Raw genomic sequence first — 26,267 nt, forward strand, 5'->3', positions numbered from 1 at the left:
TAAATCAAATGTATTCTATTCATCTTGGGTTTAGTTTGCTAGAGGCTTCTTCCTTTCATTTATTGGCAACCCTCAGTCCCACTATCTTGTACTAGGTTTAAGGCTTTTTTAAATATTGATTTCATCTGATTACAAGGGGTGTTACAAATTCACAAAAAGTGAAGCAGAACGCTGTACATTTTTTGTTCTTCTCATCATAATGCTGTCCTGTGCTTGTACAAAATTCCATACCCTCAAAAGCTTTTTTCAAAATGTGTGTTCTAAATAGAAAAGAGATAACTGACCTACCTTCCACAGTTGAATTTTTTATTAATAGAAACTTATTTTAGAAATAGCTAGGAAAAACCATCTTTAGCCACTTAAAAGCAAATCTGTAGTACAGAAATATAGGAAGCCATTGAATTCTGTTGTTAACAGAAGAGTTTTCTCCAACTAATATATTCAATTCGCTCTGAAGGAATTCTCTTGGTTACTTTGTAATGCTATCATGATTCCTTTTGAAGACAAGTGCACCATTTAGCATAAGCAGATTTGAAGACTATATTAAGATTTATATTTTTATGATATAAACCAAGTGCCAAAACAGGTCAGGCATGTAAATCTCTGATCTCAGCCAATATGGGAATGTTTATTTAAGAATTGATAAAGCACAGGATGTATGCTTGGAGAATACAGACAAATGCAGTTTTTCTGTATTTGTGATGTTGTCTCTTTAGTTTTATGTACTTGTTTCAGTCAATGCTAATGTACTGAGATCTGGTAAAGAATCAATGAGCATTACAGAGAAACATGAAAATATTTTGTTGTAAAAATAATTAAATAATGGAGTTTTGTCTAAAATTGTCTGTGTGTGTGTGTGTGTGGGGGGGGTAATAAAGTAAAAGAAAATAAAATAATGTATACTGTCTTTTTTTTCAGAAAAACAACTCTCAGTTGTGAATAGCAGAATGATGCAATAGCACGTGAATGATTGATGTCCACCATTTTTTTCATGTCCAGATAAATCCTTGCAGATAAAAATGAGAGCCCAACATCTTTTTTGCTTAGGTCACTTTAGTGCAGTTGAAAAGGGGTATCCATTTCACTCCAACATAACATACATTAAAATCTTATCTAGATCTCATTTTGTATTTCCATAGTATACATTGTGATGGATGAATAGCTTCATCTACTCATCCACCCATCCATTATCATAAAGCCGCTTATTGCTGGTAAGTGTCATGGCAACCTGGAGCCTATCCCAGAAGCACAGAGTACTGGGCGGGACTACATCCTTGACGGGATGCCAGTCCATCAAAGGACACAGACTCCCAAGAACACAGGGACAATATTGAGACGCTAATTGGCCTACCCAGGATTTTACTGCAGCATTAATAGGAAAATACACTTAAATGGAACAGCAGAGGATTTTTCTATCAATGTTACACCTCCTTTCTTTATAATTTGGTGTCTGTGTAATGAAAAGGGCACATGTATTACTTGGACTCAAAATATACTGCGATGCACTTTCTGGCTTTTGAACAGAAATCACTAATTAAATGGTTGGTTGATTGAAGTACTACACTATTAAAGGCCGTTACTTTTTTTTTCTTGCAATCATTATTATTATTATTATTATTATTATTATTCTGTAACTAATGAATCTTTCTATGTCTCTTATCTGAGATATTCCTAGCATATTTCTCTGGTAGGATCCTACAATCCATTGTGCAATGAGGCAATTATGAAGGTACTGTATGAAACTGCTCTTTGTAACACACAGATCTTGCTTCATTAACACCCAGCTTCACAAGAGGAAAGAAAGAAACTGAAAACTAAGTTTTAATGCTCAGGGCTAAAAACAAGACATTTATTTCTGACTGAGAAAATAACACACTGATTCCGCACTTCCCAGGAACATAATTACTTTTTGTAAGTTATTAAATTAAACCTCCCAGTGATGTCTTCAATAGATGTTTTTGCTGTGCATTTACTTCCTCTGTATATTCACTTTCATACTTTTGTGCTAAGTAAAAAGAATCATCCCCCTTAACCATTTCCTCCCTGAAATTGATATGACACACTCCTTGCTAAGGGCAGAGCTCATTATCTTTTGTCTGGGAGGGTCATCCCTGGACAAGCTGCAATACAGGTACAGTCGCAAACCTACCTCACATATTTTAAGCCCCGGGTTCGATTCTGTCCCTTTCTGTATGGCATTTGCACATTCTCTTCATGGCTGTGTGGATTTATTTCTGGTTTCCTCCCACAATTCAGAGATTTAGTGGCTAGGTTAACTGACATCTCTAAATTGTGCCCATCTGTGGCTGTCGCCTCCAATGGATTGGCACACTGTCTAGGGTGTATCCTGCCTTGAGCCCACATTTGATGGAGTAGGCTCTGGGTTACTGCAACCCACTATGTGACTGAGCAATTATTGAACATTTAATTGCTGTTCCATTTAATGTTCCCCCCTAAACATCTTTTTAATCCAAGCTGTTACATGTTTCACTCCAAGTTAATGTTTGTATCACATTCTCTCCACTTTCAGTGACATTCTCTATCGGTGTAATGTACAGTATTTAGGAGTTAATCAAAAAGGGTTGCTAACGTGCTCATGTGCGTGTTAACCTTTCCACTTTTCTAGCTTCCACTAGCAAATTAAATTATTTTAATAGTGATGTTCATTTGTTGTGCATAGTTATTTTTGGGGGGCACCAGGGTAAGATCAAAATAGGTTACAATCACAAACAACAAAAACTACTGAAATAATAAGACATCTTATTGAGATCTTAAAATCTCATTTAATTACATCGTGAAGTGTGACAATTTATTTTATAAAAATGATCTCTAAAAAAGAAATGTAAAATTCCTTCATGGTTAAGTGAGTTTTAATCTGACATGGTAAATAAAATACCACGAGGCTGTGGGATTTGGGGAATTCTTTGCCTTGGGATGCTTCTGCTTTTTCTCCCCGTTTTGTCATCAGTTCTGTCATGGAGAAGTACTGCGAAAAATAGATGTGTTCTCTATGCACATCACACAACCGCTTTTCCAGATCCTCCTTCTCGTTGTGGGCTCTCTCTTGACCTTGATATTTTTGCTAGTCAACGCCTGTTTTTTTTTTTACTCTCACTAGGACCTTCTAGAACTCCCAAACGCAAAGACAATATCCACTGACTCTCGCGTCCTTCCACACACACATAGGAAAAAAAAAACTTGCATCATAAAGAATGAAAAGAAAGACATAGACGAATAGGTCGCGGCCAATCAGAGGCGGCCCACCCGTGGCAGACAGGCTGACGTCAGCGCTGTCTGGCTCTCGCTGCTCGGTGAGCGAGGAAGGAGAAGAGCGCTGGAGGAGGAAGAAGAAAAAACTCCCGGCACGCTGGCGGAACGGGGTCACGAACTATGACCTTTCACAGAAGAAAAACAATAACAAATAATTTTTTAAAAACCTGAGAACTAAAAACAACGCTGTTTCCCCCCAGGAGGTAAGACTTCTCATCACTTTCATGCCCGATTAATGGTATATTGAAACGCGTCGCGGCGAAAGGTGGTTAATTTCACTTTTAGTAGTCCCCCAGCTCCGGGAAGCTCTGCGCCAGGTCCGGTCGTTAAGGTTTTATAAACTGCTGTCCGGTCAGATTTTAGTTGAAACACTTAAATTGGAGATTTGGGAAGGAGTTCATGGGACAAACCCACGAAAATGCGTTTTAGTACGCGAAACGAAGGCAGAAGGGAGAGTCGGGCTGCGTTTGGTTTAAGACGCATCTGAACCCGACCCTTTTACCTTTGCCATCCCGGGGACAGGGGGCTGGTTTGCAGAGGTTGTATGCATAAACAGAGGCGGACGCAAGGCACTGTCTGCCAGGCTTTTCTCACGAAAAACGACACGTAGGACCACGGGCGTCTTGTGATTTTTACACGCATTTTTAAAATGCACACTTCAATGGCTGCTCGGCGCGACTTGGCGTTGTGCCAGATTCTCCATTTTGTTCTTTTTTTTTTGTCTTTGCATGCGATTTAAACTCGGCAGGGACAGATTGTTGAAGCAGTCCATGCATCCCACCAATCGCATAACGCTTGTATGGTGGCTATGAAAGCTTAAAACACCAATGACAGAGGCCGTAATAACGCAGTGTAGGAGCGAGTGTGGCTGTATTGACCCCTCCCAATTTTCGAAAATATGTATTTTGCTGCTTTCCCGTGCAGAAGAATGCGTTTTGACGAATAATTTATCAGATTCTATTGCATGTCACTTGTGCTGCAATTGAAACCGCATTTTTTTTTTTCAGAAGAGAGACTCGAGCAGTTATTAAGTGAATCGGTGGAGTAATCTGACAGGGCAAAGTTGTACGCCAAGTTTGAATTATGATTCTGATCCCCGTTAGTGAAATCGTTAGGTTTGATGTGTACAGATAAAAAAAAAAATGCTCTTGAATTAGAAACAACACAATTGTGTGTGATGAAGTAAAATCATCCCTCTTTTGGGAAACAAAAGAAATCGACCCGTTTGACTGCCGATGTTCTTTTCTATTACATGTACTATGTCTAGTCTGTTACAAATGAGTGTGCATTAAAGAGAACGAGAAAACAATTTACAGTAATTTATTGTCACGCATCTCGGTGAGTAGATGTATTTTTATTTTGATGAGCAAAAGAACTTGATGTTTAAGACCCACGAGAACCATTTGGCCTATTTCTTTTTCAGTTTCCCCCTAGAATAATTTATTAATGAAAGCTGTGGCATCTTACATATGTTGCCATCTTGATAAACTGTAAGGTGAGAGGCTGCTTGGTTTATTTGCAGCACTGAAGTGTGAAACTCTTGCCCTATGATATAATTCGTTTTGCACTTCGTTATATCAAGACTTTCTGTTTTCTTTGCAGTCTAACAGGATATAGCCCGTTATATGTTTAAACACTTAATATATTTTCATTGTAAAATGTGTAATATCAAAGCAGAGCAGAGACTGGTTTATGGTTCTTTTGACCTTGCAGTCTATGATAAGTCATATAACACACCACTATACTATTGTTCACTGTAAATATATAGGTCTGTATCTGTGAATTAACATACACTCATCTGCTATTGATTTAGAGCTATACAGACAGTACAATCACACAGCTATAGTGTGGGAGCAAAAAAAACATGACTGAATCCTATTTTTAAGATAAAAACTATGCAAAAGTATAATGAGCTTAACCAGAACAAGCTTGTGTAAAATTGTGGATATGGCATAATAAGCTGCCACACCTCCTGACAGATCTAATGCCTTTAGTGATACTAAAGATGTTTTATATGTGAGAGGAGCTGATAATTAATTTTTTCCTCTGGTCTTTTTTTTTAACCACTAATCAAGACATTTGTCAGCCTTGCATGAGGTCAGATCCTAATTTAATATGCAAATTACATTTTATTGACTGAACCCTCTATAAGAGGATCCTGTGAAGAAGACAGCCGTCAGAAGAGATGTTAATGAATTTAGCAGTGTGCAGAATAGTACAGATGGGGGAATACTATACGACGTTGTGAAAAGAAATCAGAGCTGACAAACGGAAGGACAAGGTCGATCCACAGGAATTACTGAAGTAGTGCGAGAAGTAATGGAAAATACTATAGACAACTAGTAGACAGTTGCAGAACTGGGTACAGACACTAAGCTTTGGCAGCAGAAGTACAAAGCTGGATAGAAGGCTGTGATGGAGGAATACCATACAGAAAGCAGCCAAGTGAAAATGACTTTGCATAATCCAAGGCCTCATATGCATAATACATCATTGCATTCATTATTAAAATGCATTGCAATGATTTCTTGCTGTTGTGAATGCTAGTGACTATACAGTGAAATGAACAATGTTTTGTGGTCAAGCCATGAATTCAAATAACAGGTGGGGAGGGCACTGCCACTTAATCCTTGAGCTTTACCCACATGATTTCAACAAAACCACTCATCTGTATACATGGTACCAAAATTTGGTTAAAAACTGATACAAGAATCAGCCAAATTAATAATAAAAATAACTTTAAAGTTCTTCAGTGTAGCACAGTGGAGGAATCGATTAGAGAGTTTAAAGAAGGTCCGTAGATTTTAATTCCTGCATTTAGATCTTCCATCTAGGGTTTCTAAATACTGTGGTTAATTCTTACTTTTGACCAATGAAAGTGTTGTAGGATACTGTAAAGAAGAACCATACCAGCATAATTTTGCTTTGGCTGATAGAAGCTGCTGGCTTCTTTCCAAACAGGTTTCGCTAATGATCTTGCATCGCCATGGCAACCAATATGGAGGTGCTAGCTCAGCAGATAGTGGACACAGAGCAGGTGGCTGAGGTGAGTGACAGATGATACAGTACAAGTTGAAACACCTTGGGCTTCATTAGGATGGATATTCACAATGCATAGTGGTGCTGTGGCATTTTGTTTAGGTCTCCCATACATCTTATTAAAAACTGTCTACCAATACAAGACCGCTGCCAAATCTGAATCATGTCTTGGTATGATCTATGTGGGCAGATGAGCTTACTACAGTTAAGCTAGATATTACGGTTCCTGCAAAGTTGTTTTGTGGAGTCACGCAAAGCACAACATTAACGCATCAGTTAATGTTTAGTTTCCAGATTTCACAAGCAATACATATATTTTAAGCACATCGCTTGAATTAGATACTGTTGCATTGTCTCTTTCATGTTGTCCATGTTGTGAAATTTTAAATTTGCCCAGACTTCTAAGTCATATTGTGATGGTAGATTATGAATGCGCTGATCTACATTCTGCATCAGGAGTGACAGTGACAGCAAACCCGTGTTTCTTATCTTGAATCTGGTGTTTGAATACATCTTGTTGATGGGGTCTGGTGAAACTTTTCTTCCGACTTGAAACGTGAACCAAATAGACCTTGGCATGCAATCCTAAGACTTGAGTGGCAGCATCATTCCATACAAACCTTTTTTTTTGTCTCCAGAATAAAATAGGGGAATTCATGAAGGGGGCAAGCCAGAATAGACAGATAATGTAGAACAAAAAAAAGTCAGTAACGATATGAAATCAAGCGTGAATTTCTTAGGGGAGGTTCTGCATGCATTTGGTTGTCCCTCAGAGAGGATTGTTAACTGCAAATGCTGTGTGGTGTTTGAAAGCTTACTTAGCTCTCGAAACTGTCATGTGTAGGATTATAATTCTTTTAGGTTTCCTATAAGGAAATTGCTACTTAAAAGAAAGAAACGTGCCGATGGGAAGAGTGCAGTCTTGCATTAATCTGATTCCAAGCAAGGTACAGTTAAATGGGAATTAACTGCTCAGTATAGAGCATCTGTGGAATAACATGGAACTTTAATGGCCTTTAATGCCCTGCCTTGTTTGAGGTACCATTTTGTTAGACAGTAATTTTACTGCAGTGCTTTCTATTATTACCAACAAGGTGAGACTCATCTGACAAGACTATTATAGGCTTCATTAGCTTTGTAGGACATAGTGACTTCCTAACTGTCACCATGCTGTTTTGTTTTGCTTCCTGTAGCTTTTGTGCTGTCTCATCAACTTAACAAGGAATAGAAAAAAAAGAGGGGTGGTTTGGAAAGATCACGTTTCTGTCTTACGGAGGAGCCTGATGATTAAATTAACCTACAGATCATATATGTTTGACTCATAAGACAGACACGGGATACACTTTCTCGATCCAGTACCCAAAGCTGGAAGGAAGACCGTGCATGAAAATACATAATTGTATTTGATGCAGTGCTGGACTACAGAGAAAAAAATATTTTTCAGATTGCTAATACAATTTCGCTTAGTGAAGAAATTAAATGTGTTGCAATTGGAAACAATAAGCTGATAACTTCCGTTAAGGTCTAATTGAGCAGAAACACTTTTGTTTTTCCTCTGTGTGTAAGAGGTACATGTGTGTGCCTTTGATGGATCGACTCCCTGCCCAAGGTTCAAGGTTCAAGGTTCTGTTTTGCTCTTTAAAGCATCTGGAATATTATCCTCATATGAATTTAGTAGCTTTCTGATTATGATTGGGTTTGTAAGAGTAATTACATTGACCTGTGTTGTTTCCATTTTTCTGAACATATATATTAAGAAAACAAAAGGTTTTGTTTAGGAAAAAAAACAGAATGAAGCCTGCCATATATTATGTGATTACTGCTTGACCACATGGTTGTTTTATTTTTGATAGCGAAATGGTTTATAGGAAATTGTAAATGTTTTGTTTGTCTTTGAATGTTAACATTTATATTGTGACCCCATAGAGAAGGCACCCTGTTCATTTCTGTGAATAGTCCTGAGATGTGCTATGTATTAAATATTCTGAATTAATCAAGCCTGATAGATTTGCTTTGAAATGAATTCCAGCATGGCTGAGAACATATTTCGTTTTTTATATTTGATGAATTATATTTGTTTCTTGTCTAACGTTGCTTTGTACTCCCAAGGATCTGCATATGATCAAGGTAATGCATCATGGAGCATTTATCCTAAGTATACAGGTTTAACAGATGTGTGTAATGTGGTGTGTGGTGTGACAATAATGAGTTAAGACTCATGGAAGTAGAATGTGGAGAAATGGTAGTGCTTTGCCTTTGCTATAGCAAGCGGGTGCAGAAGAGGTTCATTTATTTGTCTTAGTCTGGAATGGATTGTAGCAGAGAATGCCTAAATGTTTTGTTACTTTTCTTCAGCTGTTTTTGTTTTTTGTATCAGTGTTCAATACTCAAAGGCTGTGTGTTAGTGGAATTAGTTTCAAAACAAGCAAAGAGGATTGAATTTAAAATGCTTGAATAAACTGAATTTGAATAAAAGACCTTTGCCTGCATGTTGGGAATGTGACTTTGGATTTCTGTTACATATATATTTATAAGCATTTTAAAGTCAAGGCTTCAGGTCTTTGAAATTAGATTCATTATGTAAGTTATCGGTGTCTAGAAGTTAGTATTTTTGAAGTATGTGCTTCTGGACAGTGCTATTCCAGATAATTATAATGATGTATGCAATAAATGACGCTACTACTTCATGAAAATTGGAATATTTCCATGTATACAAATGAGTTATCAGCCATGGATTAGCCATTCTTTGTCTGGTATAATAAGCTTGCATTTAATACCTGTCTCTGGGGAGCAGCTATGAGCAGCAGAGATGCTATGATTTGTCTTTGAGCAGGAACAGCATCATGATTTTGCTCTCCTGCTGCATGAAATTTCCCTTCAAAATCAATTCCTTAGCCTATTTTAATTTTCACCGTTTCAATGGACTTGTAATTTGAATGCTGTTTTAATGGATTTATTACCAGGAAACCTGTCAGGAGTTAATTTTGACTATTTACAGTTTCCATTAGCAAATAAGTCCAAAAGGGAAAATAAAATGAGCTAAATTCAGCTGGGAGTTTATAGGTAAATATGCCATGTTTCTTGCTTTCAGTGCATTATTTCTTTACCTTATTAAAATAACGTTGATTGCCGTATGAGTTTAAGATGGAACAGAAAATCTAACCCTTTTTTGTTCCCTGTAAAAGACCCCACTGTAAGAATAACCTCCCCTGGAAATCCTGCAGGTGAAAATATCCAGAGCCACGGTGACCTGAGCTGAATCTCCCCAGATGAAATTAATCACATTATTAGACAAATTGCCTCAGCAGCTGGCAAAATAGGAGGAACACGTCGATTCTGCTTCCTTGGTTACCAGGGACTGATAGTGCACTTGACCTTCAGAGGAACAGGGTCACAGAGAGGGCATATTTGAACAATTCTGTCTGCTTTTCTGGGCTCTGTACTTTAAGCATATGGACAGCCAAAACAAGGATTATTATTGCAACCTAGCTGATAAAGCATTTATTTGGACATCTGGCTTTTTCATCTTGAAACATTTCACTGAGAAATATATGCCGTCCTGCAGAAGGCTTCTGACGCTGTAAGTACTGTAACCTCTATGCAGCCTTTCAGTTCCTGGAAGCACAATAGAGGAGTCTGTAGGAAGCTTAACTGTTCATTCTGCAGTGCAAACCCTGCACAAGGCAAGCTATTTAGTACATGCTTAATTAAGGGGCACATACGATGACATGACTAGTATGGTCATTGTAGCTTAGTTTTGTGAGCAAAATTGTTTTTTATTGTAAGTGAACAGAACAACAAGAGAAGGATTCTGTAGTATGTAGGCAATAATGATTTTGAGAATGTATTACCACTAGTATAAGACATTTCAAGAAAAAAAATCAATCTTTAAGATAGAACAAAAATATTTTAGGTAGAGTTTGTAATTTCAGCTTAAAGATTGTAATAGGGATACATAATATCCCTGTAGATATTGTATATTTGTGCGTGCACTGCTCATACAGGGTAATGCACAAGACCTAGGTCTTGAAAATTACCAGCTTCTGAAAATAAATCCGGCTATTCCTTAACTTGTTCCACTGTATAATTTATATGTGGCAAAATTAAGCTGATGGACGTGGTTGTGAAATTTAATTGCATGCCCATGAACATCGAATTGTTTCGTAGGCATTTTCAGAAACAGCAAATGTAAAATTGGAGGCTTCTTCCGCTTATGATGATAAATACCTTTTACTGTACACTGGGTAGTATTTCCAAGTCACCTCTTGTGGCTTTGAAATTTATCTTTACTCAAAGGTCTGATAAGAGCATGTACTGTAGAAAGTGACATAAAATATCTGCTGTCTCCTTGGTATTAGAATTTTTTGTCAGTGGGTTAAACAAAAGATTCTTTCCATGTTTTCGTATAGCAATGTCAACAGATATACAGTATGCATAATGTTACCATGGAGAAAAAATTTGGTAATAACAACAGTTTAATTAAGAAGCACGTATTGAGAGATTGTGACACATCTGAACAGAGATCAGAATTCTCGGAAGACCTCTGCATAACTCTGAAGCTTATTTGTTCAGACACAACTATCTTCTGGGCTGACGGCAGCACTTTCTAAATATTTCACTGCCAATCGCTTTTTACCTGGCTTAGACGTTTTATTTAAGAATAGAGAAATATATTCATGTTTATAGTAAATCGTGTACAGAAATCATCATAGTAAGGGAAGTGTCTTTTTATGTTACTTTTTTTGCACACTTTGATGTAACTGGTGTTTTTTGAAAATCACATGCAGGTGTCCTCATTTCAAGGTATTTAAAATTTGTCATTTGGGGTACAGTAACCATTACTGAAATTCTAAACAACAGTCAATGGGTTAGGAATGCACTTTTGACACTAAGCAGTATTGGTTAGAATTCAGCAAACGTACATGTACTTGACCACATCCATCTTTTGATTAATTGTTGTTCAATTTTAAAATTGAGATGTTTGCATTATCATTTTAGTTTGGAGTTTGTACCACACAAGTGTTAATGATACTTGCCATTTAGCTTTGATGAAACCTATAAGAGCTCTCAAAAATAGACATTAACTATGTATATGATTGCTGCTTTTCTGGACCTGAACAATTCGTAATGATTTGTAATTTGTAACGGTTGACCTGTGTTCAGATGTATATACTGTATACAATCTGGCAATAGATGTAGATATTCCATATTAACATGCTTAGCACTTTACATGAGATTTGCCTATTTTTATTTACCAATCTTGTATCCATTTCCAAACAATGATTTTTTTTTATCGTCCCAGTGTGGTCCGTGTATACACCAGCTGTTAGTTTTGTATCATAAAGTTGGTACGAAAGCATAAGTGCATTCCTAGATTAGTTCTGGGACCCTGGCGTTTTGTACTTTGTTCACCAGCATATTAGCAACATTATTTAAGTTACATAGAATTGAAGTAGAGTACCGTCTGTTGAGTCAATAAAAACAAATTCTCTGCCTTTTAAAAAGTAAGATCAGTTCTTCAACTTTTACTAAAAAATAATAATGCCATTTGCAATAAAAGAGTCAAATTTGAAAAGAGTCAAATTTAAGTTAACAGGATTTCCTCTAACTTCACCAGATTCAGTCCTGGTTCTTACTTGAGTCACTCAGCTAAAATGGATGCTAACATCCCACCACTGTTAGGACCATTCTGCACATGATCTAATCCTATATTTCCATTTGAGATTAAGGCAACACCACGGACCCAATCAACCAAGGAAAACTTTTGAAGCTCTTAGCACTGGTACTCTCTTCATTGTGCTACAGCCTGCTGCAGTGCTTGTCCCCCTGAGAACATCTTGCATCTTTGGCTGGTTCCACTCCCACAGCTGTGTCCAATTAATATTCTTTTTTCTCTTGGTACTGCAGGCTTACATGGTAATAAAATACTTTTCTTACCTACGTCACACAAAGCTATGCATACTCTCACACACTACTGGGGAAAAGTTTAGAAATAACTGGTGAGTCATAGAGGGGCTGTGGGAAGGGTAATATTGCCTTCTCTTATTTACCATAATGCTTGACAGGCTTATATATTGGCAGCCCTGAATACACAACTGCCTTTGCTTTGAAAGTACACTAAGGCATTGATGAAAATGATGTCTCAAAAAAGGTGACGGTAGCTCCATTCATCCATTTTTTATTAAAAGTGGTAGAGTGAGGAGGAATTGTATTGCTTGATAAAAAAAAAACAATTATGTGGTTTTGTTGCAAAATGAATACATTAGCTTTTATGAACAGGGAAATGTCATGTCTTTCCAATGATGGAGAGGATTTTAAAGAGGTATCTTTGCCAGAATAAGAACCTCACAGTTTTTAATGCAAACAATATACACCTTTGCAGTGATGATCATATTCTTCTACTGAACATAAGTGCTAAAATGTGCCAGCACTTTTAGTTATTTCCATGTGTTTCTTTGCAAATAAAAGAAGACCTTCAGAGAGTAATACTCAATAAAGCTAATAGCTCTTCTGGCATGTTACATATAAAGCAATATTGGAAAATGCATTCTTGACAACTTCTGTTTGCCACATGGAAACCTGTTGCTTTTGAAAAAAAACTGTAATTAACACCACCATAGGATAAACCTGATATAAAAGATTGAGACATCTGGGTTTGGCAGCTTGGTAATTGGTGATATGTGTTTTAAGGCTTTTTTGCATTGTTAATATCAGCAGAAGTTGAAGAATGCTTTTCATTAAATTGAAAAAATTAGTTTCAGAACCACAGCAGGATGGAAGTGGTATATTAAGGAAGTTATGTTTACTTTTAAAAGCAGTCCATGTTTATTAGCTTAAATTAAAATAGTCTCCAAAAACTGAAATCATAAATTGTTCACTAATTCATAGCTGGTACGCTGTTGTTAAGGTGTATTAAATGTTTGACCTGTAATACATCTCAGTCCAGTCCAGTTAGCTGTTCCAGCAGAAGAGCAACTTTTTGTACTTTTTGATTTTACAACTTTGACAGAACTATTGTCCTTTCTAAAACTCCCCAGCAACCGTTCATTTCCAACTTATCTTTTTGTTGTCTGGAACCTTTAGCAAAACAGTCTAAATAACCATGAAGGAAGTTAAACTCTTGCAGTCCTTAAGGTATGCAGATTATGCATGGGGCACTCAAAGCTTATTTTGCAGTTAATAGGGACTCCTCTCCACCACCACCTATGTGTAGTATATTGATGCGATCATCACAGCCAAAGTGACGTTCATTACACGTCAGCTATCAGTGGACAGAAGAACAGAGTAATAAAGCCAGTTAGTACATGGGTATTATTAGGAGTCTGTGACTGGTAAAGGCCAAGGGGAGGTTTGGACAGGACACTGGGGATAACACATCTACTCTTTTTAAGAAATAAACTAAGATTTTTAATGTCAAGAGAGAGTCAGGATCACAGTTTTACACCTCACCTGAGGACTGTGCCATTTTTTTTACAATTTAGTGTCCACATCACTATACTGGGGGATTAGGACTCACGCAGACCACAGGTTGAACTCCCCCTGCTGCCCCCACTAAAACCTCTTCCAACAGCAGCCTTAGTTTTCCCAGGAGATCTCCCATCCAGGTACTGGGCAGGCTCACACCTGCTGCGCTTCAATAGGTTACCAGTTGTGATATAGCTGCTGACCTAAGGGTACTGTAAGTGAAAAAAGAAGGAAGAGCTGGGAAGGTCCTGCTGAAATTTGCAAGTTCAGGAAAGAGCCTATGCCAATTAACATATTCGCTAGAATTTGAATCCCTTTGTTTCTCCAGTCTGATCAGGGAAGCCTATAAGGTCTAAAGAAATAAGCCACATTTTGTGAATTTTGTGAATCTTTCTACTAAACACTAAAATTGGAATTAAGTTAATGAGAGGACCAAGACAAAATCTACAGCATCAAATGGGATATCTAGTATAAATTAAATCCTGAAGTGGAAGACATGATTCGACCAAATGGGGAGAATGAGGAAGTGTAGGCAGATTCCTCTGCCCTGCCTACCTTTGACAAAGTCAGCTTTTAATGTGTCACAGGCAACACAGCCCCATAGTGGAGGCTCAGCACTGTCTGGACGAGAGCCATGACCCTGGCAACATCAGGAGGCTACTGGATGACATTTGGCTAGTGACATGACCCAGGCTCAGTCCAGCTTGCTTTTGGGCAAGCTCCTTTACCAGTGTTGTTTTTTTCTGCAGTTCATGCTCAATTCCAGTTGTTTGGGTCAGTGCTAGCAGTGGGGTAGATTGCTGAACACCGCTCCCTGTTTGTCACAGATCTTAACAGGAAAGGAAGAGTGAACTTCTTGTTGAGAGATGAAGACATCATAGACGAGACATAAAATTACAGAATTGCAATGTATATATTGTCACTTGTTACATATATAAAGTTTTACGTTTGTGTCTTTAAAAGGAACACATGGCCCTTACTGGAAAAAAAAAAGAGTTTAAATAATGTGAGATTGACCTGTCTCTCTTGTGTGCTCATGTGCAGGTCCAGACTGTGCAGACCTCCACTCCAGACTCCTCAGTGATGAGCAGCTCCCCTCAGAGAATTCAGATCATTTCAGCTGACTCTGCAGTCACCTCTCCACAGCGGATACAGGTGTGACAGGGCTACCGGCCGAAGACCCATTAATCAATTTTTTGACTACATGTATAATATGTATAATATATGTTCTAAATGAACAAAAATCAGTTTTTTTCTTTGCTTATTGGTATTATTTACATTCACTGTTCCATCTTATTTTTTTAAAAGCCTATTAAGATTAATTTGATTGATGTTTTTATTCACAGAGACCTACATTTCTACCTATGTATATGAAATCCTATGCATTTTACTGAAGCAATGTGAGTAATGTATATTGCTCAAAGTTACAACAGTGGTACAGTACTCTATCTAGTATTTGAACCTGCCTGCAACATTCCAGTTGAGAGTCCTAACCACTACTCCACACTGTCTTATGAGTGACAAATAGTTTAATTGTTTTGCCTTCCAGATTGTAACTGACCAGCAAACAGGCCAGAAGATACAGATCGTCACAGCAGTGGATCCGTCAAGCACTTCCAAACAGCAGTTTATATTGGCCACTCCAGATGGAGCTGGTGCAGGAAAGGTGATCCTGGCATCCCCAGAGACCTCAAACACAAAACAGCTCATTTTCACTACCACCGATAACATTGTGCCAGGTAGAATACAGGTAAGTCAAACTCCAGCTTCATTTAAAAAACAACATGAAGGACTTGACTGCCACGCTAATCAAAACAACTAAAGAAAAGCACTTGTCTTAAGGGGAACTGCAGTCCCAATTTCTCAGACCAGGTATCGAATCTCGGTTACAAAAATTCATTGATGGTATAGGAAAAAAAAATCAATTTTTGAATTAAGCACAATATTGTGAGCTTTGTGAAAGCACTGTAAGTCGCCATGTTGTCTCAAACCCCTGGTCTTGCCGTGGGCGAGAGCATGAGTTCCCATTTAGTGGGACATTATGTAGCCCTTCCTGCTCGCTAGTCACTGTAATAATGTAACGTGATATACGAGCAAATTAAGTACAGGTTGTGCAGCAGATATTTCACTGCAGAAAGTTTCCAAAGTAATCTGCATGCAGAGTTAACAAGGAAGTTCCATTTATCGGGATAACCGTCTTGAAGTCAACAGCAATATTTCTGTTGGATTAAAAGGGCATTATTCACAAGACTTCTTCTTTACAAAGTAATAGGGCTGCTTCACCTCACCATGCATAAGATTGGTTGCCTCATTCTGAACCACAGAATATGGTGCTGTGCTTATACATTTTACTTTTATTATGGTTTGAAATACACTCAATCAATGCTAATTCTTTCTTTCCCGAAATATAAAAATAGTTGAAGTTCATCTTGTAAGTGTCAGCCGCCAGTAATTGTTGTGAAAAAAAACCCAGCAAGTTCTCTTTTGATTTTGGTTGAAAGTCCATAATTTGTATTTTTGACACTATTTAAGATGCAAAATAAGCTTCAAGGATAACAGCTTTCACAGAATTCCCTGCTTTACAAGAAAAATATTTAACAGTGTATATGAATGTGTGTATCACTTACAAACAGATTAATAGATACTGTAGCAGGATGTTTGTATTTTAGAGGTGCTAGATTAGCGTTTTTCTCCCAGTTGATAGGAAGTTGTGCTGTTTCAGATTGTGACCGATGCGGCTTCAGTGGAGCGTTTGCTGGGGAAAGCAGATGTGGGCCGGTCACAGCCTGTGGAGTACTGCGTCGTCTGTGGAGACAAGGCGTCAGGTAAGAAGGCAGCCCTGTCCACGCCAGGATGGGCACGACAGAAGCACCTTGCTTACCGCAGATTAATTCACAGTCAGTTAAGGGCAGTGACAGGTAAGCAGGATGGATGGCATTTTTTTTTGTGGAGGAGCTTTCTTTCCAGAAACGCAGTGCAAGAATCCTGGTTCCCTTGGGGCGTTATAAAATCTGTATGGCGGTGTCATCTTGTAGTGAAGAGGCATACAGCTGATTTTTTTTTGTTGTTGTCTCTTTTGTTGATAGGTCGCCATTACGGTGCAGTGAGCTGTGAGGGGTGCAAGGGCTTCTTTAAGAGAAGCGTGAGGAAGAACCTAACCTACAGTTGCCGTAGCAACCAAGACTGCATTGTCAATAAGCACCACCGCAACCGCTGCCAGTTCTGTAGGCTGAAAAAGTGCTTAGAAATGGGCATGAAAATGGAATGTGAGTTCTGTCGCGGCACTACAAGCTGGCATCTAATAACAAGCAGTGTTCATGAAGTTTCATGAAGACACCAAGCAGACTAATCAGACCCGTGGCTCATTTCTATTTGATCATTGTTTAAGAAGGACATTTGAATATATATATATCAAGGTGTTATTTTTATTTTGTCATTCCATTTAACATATTAATTATATCATCTTGAGAGCTATGAAGACTGACATCCACCAGTTGTTCCCTTCTGAAAGTTGGGTTAACTTCTTTTTGTAATAAATTCATTTTTTTCCATTAAACAGAGGCAGTTATGGGATTATGAAGGTTATTGATGTATAATTATATAATGGTGTTATATAGATGAACTTAGGTCATAACAATACTATCTGTTACTATTTTTATTAGTATTTCTGATGCTTTAGTTTGGTATTTTTGATATTTAGTTTGCAGTATAGTTACAGCTTCCTTCTTTAACTTAATGTTTTACTTGACACTCACTGTCACCCTGTTAACGTTTTAGCACTAATGTCAGTGTTAAATAGTTTAAATAATTATGGCTTTATTGTGAGTGTACATTAACGTAATGTAAAATAGTTTCAAATTAACAATTGCACAATAATTTAGTAGACAATGATAGAACTGTATTATGAAGCACTGTACGGGACTTTGTAGACACGTCCTGGTGAGTGGCCATCAGGAATTTGCACATCTTCACAAATAATTAAAAGAATCTTCTCAAAATTATAAAAAGGATAAAAGTCATATTAACTGAATATATGAATGTAAGATTTCTTTAGGTTCTGCAGTTACTTTTAAAAAATTCATGAGCAAGTGTTGTACTGCGCTTATATGTGCATTTTTACCTGACTTATGTACAACATACTTGCAAGTACTAATTCTCATTGACTACTTAAAACCCAGTCAGAGTCATAGGGATCTTATTGGCCTACGCGTAACATAACAACAAATCATAAACACCAATGCAACCAAACCAGGACAGAAGATTTGAATATTACAGTACAGTATATAACATCTACAGTAGCATATAGTTTTCACATTCCTTTTTTTCTGAAGTATTACGGATTATGTGATGAATGAAAAGAAGTAACTGTATCAATGTTCAGTTATTACTTTATCATATGTCTACATGTTAACATACATGTTAGTGTTTGATAAGGTCCCATTGACAGTATTTTTTTTCTCCTTTTTTGTAGCTGTGCAAAGTGAGAGAAAGCCAATAGACTTGCCAAGAGAAAAGCCAGCTAACTGTGCAGCCTCAACGGAGAAAATCTACATAAGGAAGGACCTGCGGAGTCCCCTCATTGCAACCCCTACATTCATCACAGAGAAAGATGGTTCAAGGTAATAACGTTCTGGTGTATTGTTTCACATATATTTGTTTTAATATGAAAGCTTTGGGGGTGTTCCTGTCAAAGCAGTTCATACTTACCTTTTCAGCCCTTGTACAGGACTGTCTGCACTGTCCCAGAGCCACTTACAGCTATGCCTTCAGGAAATAAGAGTTTGAATTTCAGATGTTATCTGCATTGATGCCAATATACTGTAGATGTATATTGCAGTGTCAATTTAAATGTTATAACAAGGCATATTGTTATTGCTGGTAATTCAGTATTTGTGATCTTAAACTTGCAAAAGCGATCCTTAAGGAGATTCTCATTGTTGTATTGTTGACTGAAAGGAATCTTGTTTTAATTCATTTTAGGTCCAGCCTCTTGGATCCTGGTATGTTGGTGAACATTCAACAGCCATTAATACAAGCAGATGGAACATTGCTTTTAGCTACAGACTCAAAGGTAAGCAAAATATCTTAAGTCACTCTTGTTTAATTTATTCCGGATCCCTCTTTTGAACACGGCTAACAACCCTGTCCCGTAAAAAATTAATGTTGCAGAAATAGCAACAGGATGTTGCTGTCCCTACATGCCGCAAGGCATAATGGGCAAACATCCATACTCTTTTGTAATCTTGCAATTTTAAAGTGCATGTTTTCTAGTACCTTTTTTATCATAATTTATATATAATTTAATTTCTATAGTATAATTTCCTATATAATGTTGTTACAGTTGTATTGTACATGGAAATCTAAATAATTTGTTTTTGTCTAAGGCTGAATCGAGTCAAGGGGATTTGGGTACTTTAGCAAATGTGGTCACTTCACTTGCCAACCTTAATGAATCGCTTAACAATGGAGATGCCTCAGAAATGCAGCAGGAGGACCAATCTGCCAGTGAGATAACACGGTATTTACTATCCTAAATATGTTTGACATTTTCCATGGGGTTCACATTCTGGGTGGGACACTGCTGTTATGCCCTAACGCAGGGTACTGCATCAAGATTACCCTTGTAAAGCGCCCAGCTGTATGAATGAGTGAAAATATAAGTTGCTTAAACAAAGTAAGATAATATACCACGATACTTAGAAGGCTCTGCAAAATTTTGTGAAAATTCAAACTCATAGATGTGCTTGTGTTGAGTGTGGCTCTCCCTTCTCCTGCGTGGATAGAATCCCAGTCAGTCATGGGACTCCAAGCATGCACAGCTCTGCTTCCCAGACAGTGAACATCTCCACCATGCCAAAAGTCTCTGCCCGGACAGAGTACTCAACTGTACATTTCAGAGAGGGGTAATGTCACCCATTGTATGGAACCCTGCACTATGCCCCGAGTTGGACTCTTCCCATCAAAATGTCCTTCTCCTCATAGACTGATAGACAACCTGAGTCATGGTCCCAGTATGACAAATCTAGCTCTGCCTGTGCTTGCCAGAATTCTATCCCAGTTACTTGCGAGCTCTGAGCACACACAATAGGCAGCAGATAACTGTACTACACCAAAAGACCAGTCCCCTGCTGCCACAGAATTCTGCAGGGTCTAGATTTCTGATTGGGGGGTAACATTGGGTCTGTAAACTTGGGGAGCTATATGCGTGGAGTTTGTACGTTCTCTCCATGTTCATATGTGTTTACTCCAGGTGCTCCAGTTTCCACCCTCAGTGGTAGGTTAACTGGCTTGTGTAAAACCGGACCTGGTGTGAGTATTTGTGTGTGTTTGTGTCTATGTAGTGAATTGATTGTCACTAACTTTGCACCACCTGGGCTTCAGCTGTGGAAATGAAGAGGAAGAGGCCCGTTTCTCATTTATGTTGTGATTTTTTTTTTCTCCCTATTTGCAGTGCCTTTGACACTTTGGCAAAAGCACTGAATCCCACAGACACCACTGCGGTGCAGAACCTCACAGAGGGGACTGACACAGGAGGGGGCGCCAGCATCCAGGTGATCAGCAGAGACCAGTCCACTCCCATCATTGAAGTGGAAGGACCTCTCCTCACTGACACTCATGTTAGTTTTAAGGTTTGTATTCCTATGATGAGAGCATTGTGCTGTGTTTTGTAAATGTGTGCAACAACAGGAAATAGATTGTTAAACTGCTTGAATTGGACACCTTTTTAATACTGTCTTCAAACACATTAAGGTGTCAGATTTCTAGTTAAAGCAGTTATTTCACTTTTTCAAAATTATGGTTATATTTCAGATTTTTGTGAAGTCTTCTTCTGGTGAAGTTACACTGACAAAAGACCATTGAGTTTAACTATATTGTTTAAAGGGGAAGTTTGGTTCAAAGGGGAATGGTTCAAATCACTTGAAATCCCCTGTCACATTAACCTTAAAGGAAGAAATGAGTGAATATTGTTCTTTGTGAAATGTCTGAATTTTACGTTATCTAACATTTAATTCTTTAATTTCAAAATGTTGTAATGAAACACATATATTCTTCTGTGTAGTCCAATGCAGTTATTGATATATCTTTTTCTTTTGGATCCACACTTTTAAATCAATTTCGCTCACTCTCACACTGGTTCAGATCCCCACACGTTATTGGAAGAAACACACCACAATATGCCAGTATTTACCAATTACTGAGTAGAGGTTTGTGTGGGGATTCATTGTAGTCTGGTGGTAAAAGACCCTTTAGCAATGTTCACAATAAGCATTTTTCAATTCAAATGGATTTCTGCATTAAAACACAAAGCCTTGCCTTCAACAAACAAGTTAATTCACTGGATGTCAGTGTTGTAAACAGTAGAGAACAGATTCCTCCGTGGAGACGAGATTTCACGGCAAATGCCACATTTTACACAGCTGCAAAATTGATAGGGTTTTAATTGTAGCTCTAATAGCATCTTATGATTATCTATAATTATGTATAATAATTTAATGACTTGTCAGACTAACATAAGTTTTTTTTTCTGTTGTAGCTGACAATGCCAAGTCCCATGCCAGAATATCTGAATGTACATTATATCTGTGAATCTGCTTCTCGATTGCTGTTTCTTTCCATGCACTGGGCCAGGTCCATTCCTGCATTCCAAGCCCTGGGGTAGGAATTGTATGGTTACAATAGTAAATGAAGCAAAGTAGTACTAAATAGTTCCTGTTTGTTCTAATGGAGTTATTTTAACTGCACTCTGCACTTTGGTTTTTGGAGTACTTTTGATGTAGTTGTGACATTATACATTATGAATCTGCAGAAATTGAGAGATGTGACTCTCCAAATGTTTTCTCAACAGCCAGGATTGCAATACCAGTCTTGTCCGTGCCTGCTGGAATGAACTGTTTACACTAGGCTTGGCACAGTGTGCACAGGTTATGAGTCTTTCTACAATCCTTGCAGCTATTGTCAACCACCTACAAAATAGCATTCAAGATGGTATGTTGCCGTTTTTACTTCGTAAGCGCAGAGCTGAAAATTGTTTTACCCTTTATAACAGCTGTAAACCTGTTTTCATTACAGTTTAACACAATGTTGTATGTAGTAGCTCTGAAATCTGTTTAAGAATGATTTTGTGGATGCTTGGGCAAATGAGCTACTACACACAGCATTATAGCGAGACATTGCATTAGAATATTGGAAAAGACTAAAGATTTTGTGTAAATATGTACACATACTCTCTTGTTCATGCACAGCTTCTCTTAAATGTACATTTTTCCACACTTCACTGTACACCCTGGGGTGCTTACTCAATAGCTTAAACCTTTTGACCTGGGTATGTTTACGTGCTATATTTTGTTTTATTCTAGATAAGTTGTCAGGGGATAGGATAAAACTGGTGATGGAGCATATCTGGAAGCTACAAGAGTTTTGTAACAGCATGGCTAAATTGGAAATAGATGGATATGAGTATGCATATCTTAAGGCTATTGTATTGTTCAGTCCTGGTAAGTAATTCACTTCCAAATATGAACCTATATTAATATTTCTAATTTTGTTGAAATGTTTTAATCTTATATCCAACTATTTGTTTCTATCTTATGTCTTATAATAAAACATATAATTATAATAATAATTGCTTACACTTGTATAGCGCTTTTCTGGACACTCCACTCAAAGCGCTTTACAGGTAATGGGGACTAGCCTCCACCACCACCAATGTGCAGCATCCAACTGGATGATGCGACGGCAGCCATAGTGTGCCAGAATGCTCACTGCACATCAGCTATTAGTGGGGAGGAGAGAAGAGCAATGAATTCAATTCCTAGATGGGGATTATTTGGAGGCCATGATTGGTAAGGGCCAATGGGAAATTTGGCCAGGACGCCAGGGTTACACCCCTGCTCTTTTATAAATCACTTATATTGTGTACAAAATTAAATAGTAAAGGTAATAATGTTATTCTGAACATGTTTTTGAATACAAAAAGTAAACTGTAATTCAGTTTCAAAGTTTTCTCTTGAGTACATACATGGGCAAAATTTATAATTGTTCTTGTTTTGCGCTTGCCTTGTTTTGACCCTGTTGTGGTGTCCTCTTAGATGTGGTACAGTGTCTATAGTCTTTTTTATAATCAACTGTATAAAAGACTTTTTTTTCCTCGAAGGAAATCTGAGTACTGCTGTTTCATTGCTTCACTTCTCTTCATTACCTTCCAAATCATCTTTCTATTTGTATTCTCTCTCTATGAAAATCATTTTAGATTTTCAACTTCACGTGAGCAGCATTTTGAGAAAATCAGTGAGAATTGAACTGAATTGTTTCTATCTGCTTCTAAAAATAACAGCAAAAATAAAAACCTTAAAGACTGTGGAATGGTTCTTTAATCATGGTAAATAATTGCATTTCTTCAGATCACCCAGGTCTAAGCAGTACAAGCCAGATTGAAAAGTTTCAAGAAAAGGCACAGATGGAGTTACAGGATTATGTGCAGAAGACATATCCAGATGACACATACAGGTATGGCCATATGCATTGTTTTAAAGTACTGTGAAGATCATACACTTTTCCCAAGATATACAGTATATGAGTATAATCAAGGCTCTAGTTCTTCTAGGGTAGTTGGCAGAATATAGTGGGTTTACCATAAGTTTGCAAGTAAAATTCGAAAAATGTAGAAAAACTACAACCTGGATTTTTGATCGTTCTAATTCTTATTTCTTCATTTCTAGATTAGCACGTATACTGATGCGCCTCCCAGCACTTCGGCTCATGAGCTCTGGCATAACAGAAGAGTTGTTCTTCACCGGTCTCATAGGAAATGTTCCTATTGACAGTATAATCCCCTACATTCTGAAAATGGAAACTGCAGAATACAACAGCCAGATCACAGGGACATCTGCATAATCTGTAACTTTTAACAATTAGCCACTGTTTAAAGATGGCATTTCTATTTATTTTTTAATGTCTTCGGTTCTTTTTGCTTGAGGCAAAGGAGAAAAATATGTATCAGGGCTAGAATCAACAAGTCATTTTTTCGACATGTACACTCTTACAGTGTCCAAACTATTGTAAAGTGGAAACATGTTTTCCTGTTGTGAATACTATGTTATAAAATATGTTATAAAATAAGATAAAATAATGGAGATAGAAGATTCTTTCTGCACCTTTACTTAAAATTCCATGGATGGACCAGATTTTGAGTTTATACTTTGTATCAAAAAAAGGAATTAATCTCATCAAGTGATGCTATTGCCTTTTTGTTCATTTTTTAATAATTCTATAGCGACTATTGGCAGCAACAAAATTAATAATGAAACTTCAGTTTGTTAAGCCTTTTTAAAAGTTTTTCTTAACTTTTTTTATAAATAATACTAACAGTCCACATTTTAATTCTGCTAACAATAGCAACAAAATGCAAACACATATAGCAGCCATAGAGTAGATAAACATTTCAATGCCATTTACCAAACTCAATGAAAAGTGACAAAATGACAAGATGTAAATGTTTTAGTATTGAACTTTGTAAACAGAGATCCAAATAAGGATTGTTTACTCTAAAATAATAAAAAAGGAATATTGAACTATATTCAGTATATAGGAATATTCTAATCATTTAAGCCCTTTTGTGTGATTTTATTGCTGTTTTCCGTTAGGTTAATCATATGCAGGGCACGGCCTATGCAGCAACTAGCAGGCTGACTAGTGTTGGAAATTATGTGTGGAGTAGATTTGTGTTGAAATTCACCTCAGCCTTGGTATACAATACAGTGTGTTCTTGTTTAAAGTAAGAATGTTAAAATTGACAACAGCCTTGAAATGAATCTGTTCTTGTTCATTATGAGATTGTCTAGTGATCTTTGTAATTTCCTTACAGCCATTCATTTTCTAACTGTTTTGTCCAATACAGGGTCATTTATTTCATGTTTTTAACAGATAACATCAACAGCTTTCTCTGGAAGTAACCACAGAAATATACGTGGAGTTCCATTTAAATACTGAAAAAAACTGTTGCATTTCTATAGGTAATTATCAAAAAAGGTGAATAACGTAGTTGATGAATACTTCATTATAAGGCTCAACAAAGACACATACAGTAAGTAGTGTGTTTCTATTAATATATTCACCTATAAGTACACATTTGAGAATAAATGTAGACAATTTCATAATTGGGTGTGGAATTTTTAATTGCCAACTGTACGTTTGTTCCATATACGTTTTGATTCACATGTCCATCGAATTATCACCTTATTTCCCAGATGGGAAATGTAAGTATCCTAATTTTATACAATGGCCTTTTTGTTTGCATGACATGTTCACAGCTAACTTTTCATTTGCTGCCATGACAATCAAATGCTGTATGAGATGCTCGCTATTTTGTGAAAGATTTGCAGTTTCTCGTTTGTTATTTTTGTTTCAGTTTTAGACAGTTTAAGGCTAGTTTCTTCACAGAAGAAACAATATAAAAGTAAAGGATTTGCACACTAGTAAGCCTTTCTACAACAGCTAGGTGCAGTGTTTCAAGGCTCTATAAGAGTGACAAACACTGTGGGTCTTATGTGAAGACATGCTTTTTTTATAATCCTATATTCCTATATATTGCAAACAAGATCTCAAAGATAGTCTCTAAATTATAGTGTTGTATGTTGGTATTTGTCAGCTTTCTGATGGTTTTTTTTGCATAGCAAATGATTTCATATTAACAATTAGTAGATGTTACCTTCAAAATTGTTATTAGTTGCAAATCTGATGTTAAAGATGCACGCTGTATATGAAGAAATGGTAACATTATATTTATAGATTTAAAAATGGTAACTTGTTTTGCCTTTCCAAAGTAAATCTGTGCATAGAAATGTGTAACTCTGCAAATCAACATTTAATGATGCCCATAAAGCCATGTCCATCCATAAAATCCACAGTATTTGGTACAGCAGAATTGATGTATAACTGAATTTAACCTGAAGTGTATGTATGTTAATAATCTGATCTTTAGGTTTTTAAAACCTGCCAAGACTGTTGTTTATCTCTTTTCTTTTATGTGAATTTGGCTTTGTACTGTACATGTAATTTCATTGAAAATGAGTGCATGTTCTTTTTTAATCAGAATCTTTTATAATCTGATCTGTGTCTTCAATCCTGAAGAAAAGTTGCATTGTTGTTTTTGTATATAGAGCATTGCAGTGCATGGATTAGCTTATGCATTTTATTAAATGCTGTAAAAATGTGGAGTTACAACATTGTGGCTAAAAAGATACTACTACCTGAAAGAGCAGTTTATACAATTAAAAGTACTTAATGCAGTTTTGTGATGCCTTGTTTCCTGTGTGGTTTTAATTGGTTTTGTATGACTTGGATACATAATTGTGTTCTTCAATCTACATTGCCCTAAGTGTGTGGTTTAATTTATATGCAAAGGTAGTTGCAAGAATCTTAAAAACATGATCTATGTATCATATATCTAACATATGGTATGCTAATGTTACCCACATGATCTGTTGTTAACTATG

The 26,267-nt window shown here is 37.1% G+C and overlaps 1 protein-coding gene across 5 annotated transcripts; it reads left to right on the top strand.

The window, feature by feature from the left end:
- Positions 1 to 3,148: 3,148 nt before the first annotated feature.
- On the top strand, positions 3,149 to 26,060 carry nr2c2 (nuclear receptor subfamily 2, group C, member 2). 5 transcript variants are annotated; one of them, XM_088636484.1, is made up of 15 exons: positions 3,149 to 3,473; positions 6,232 to 6,316; positions 14,818 to 14,928; positions 15,323 to 15,523; positions 16,496 to 16,598; positions 16,860 to 17,039; positions 18,245 to 18,392; positions 18,754 to 18,844; positions 19,158 to 19,291; positions 20,225 to 20,390; positions 21,308 to 21,429; positions 21,620 to 21,759; positions 22,131 to 22,268; positions 23,175 to 23,280; positions 23,493 to 26,060. In XM_088636484.1, the coding sequence occupies exons 2-15, from the start codon at positions 6,257 to 6,259 to the stop codon at positions 23,665 to 23,667; spliced, it is 1,875 nt and encodes a 624-aa protein (XP_088492610.1). In that variant the 5' UTR covers positions 3,149 to 3,473; positions 6,232 to 6,256; the 3' UTR covers positions 23,668 to 26,060. The 5 variants fall into 5 exon arrangements, with proteins under 5 accessions (XP_088492610.1, XP_088492608.1, XP_088492611.1 ...); XM_088636482.1 differs by having other exon boundaries at positions 3,157 to 3,473; positions 20,225 to 20,402; XM_088636483.1 differs by lacking the exon at positions 3,149 to 3,473 and adding an exon at positions 3,592 to 4,608 and having other exon boundaries at positions 20,225 to 20,402.
- Positions 26,061 to 26,267: the final 207 nt, after the last annotated feature.

Source organism: Lepisosteus platostomus, chromosome 6 (assembly GCF_059453375.1).
Source record: "Lepisosteus platostomus isolate fLepPlt1 chromosome 6, fLepPlt1.hap1, whole genome shotgun sequence".
Lineage (NCBI taxonomy): Eukaryota > Metazoa > Chordata > Actinopteri > Semionotiformes > Lepisosteidae > Lepisosteus > Lepisosteus platostomus.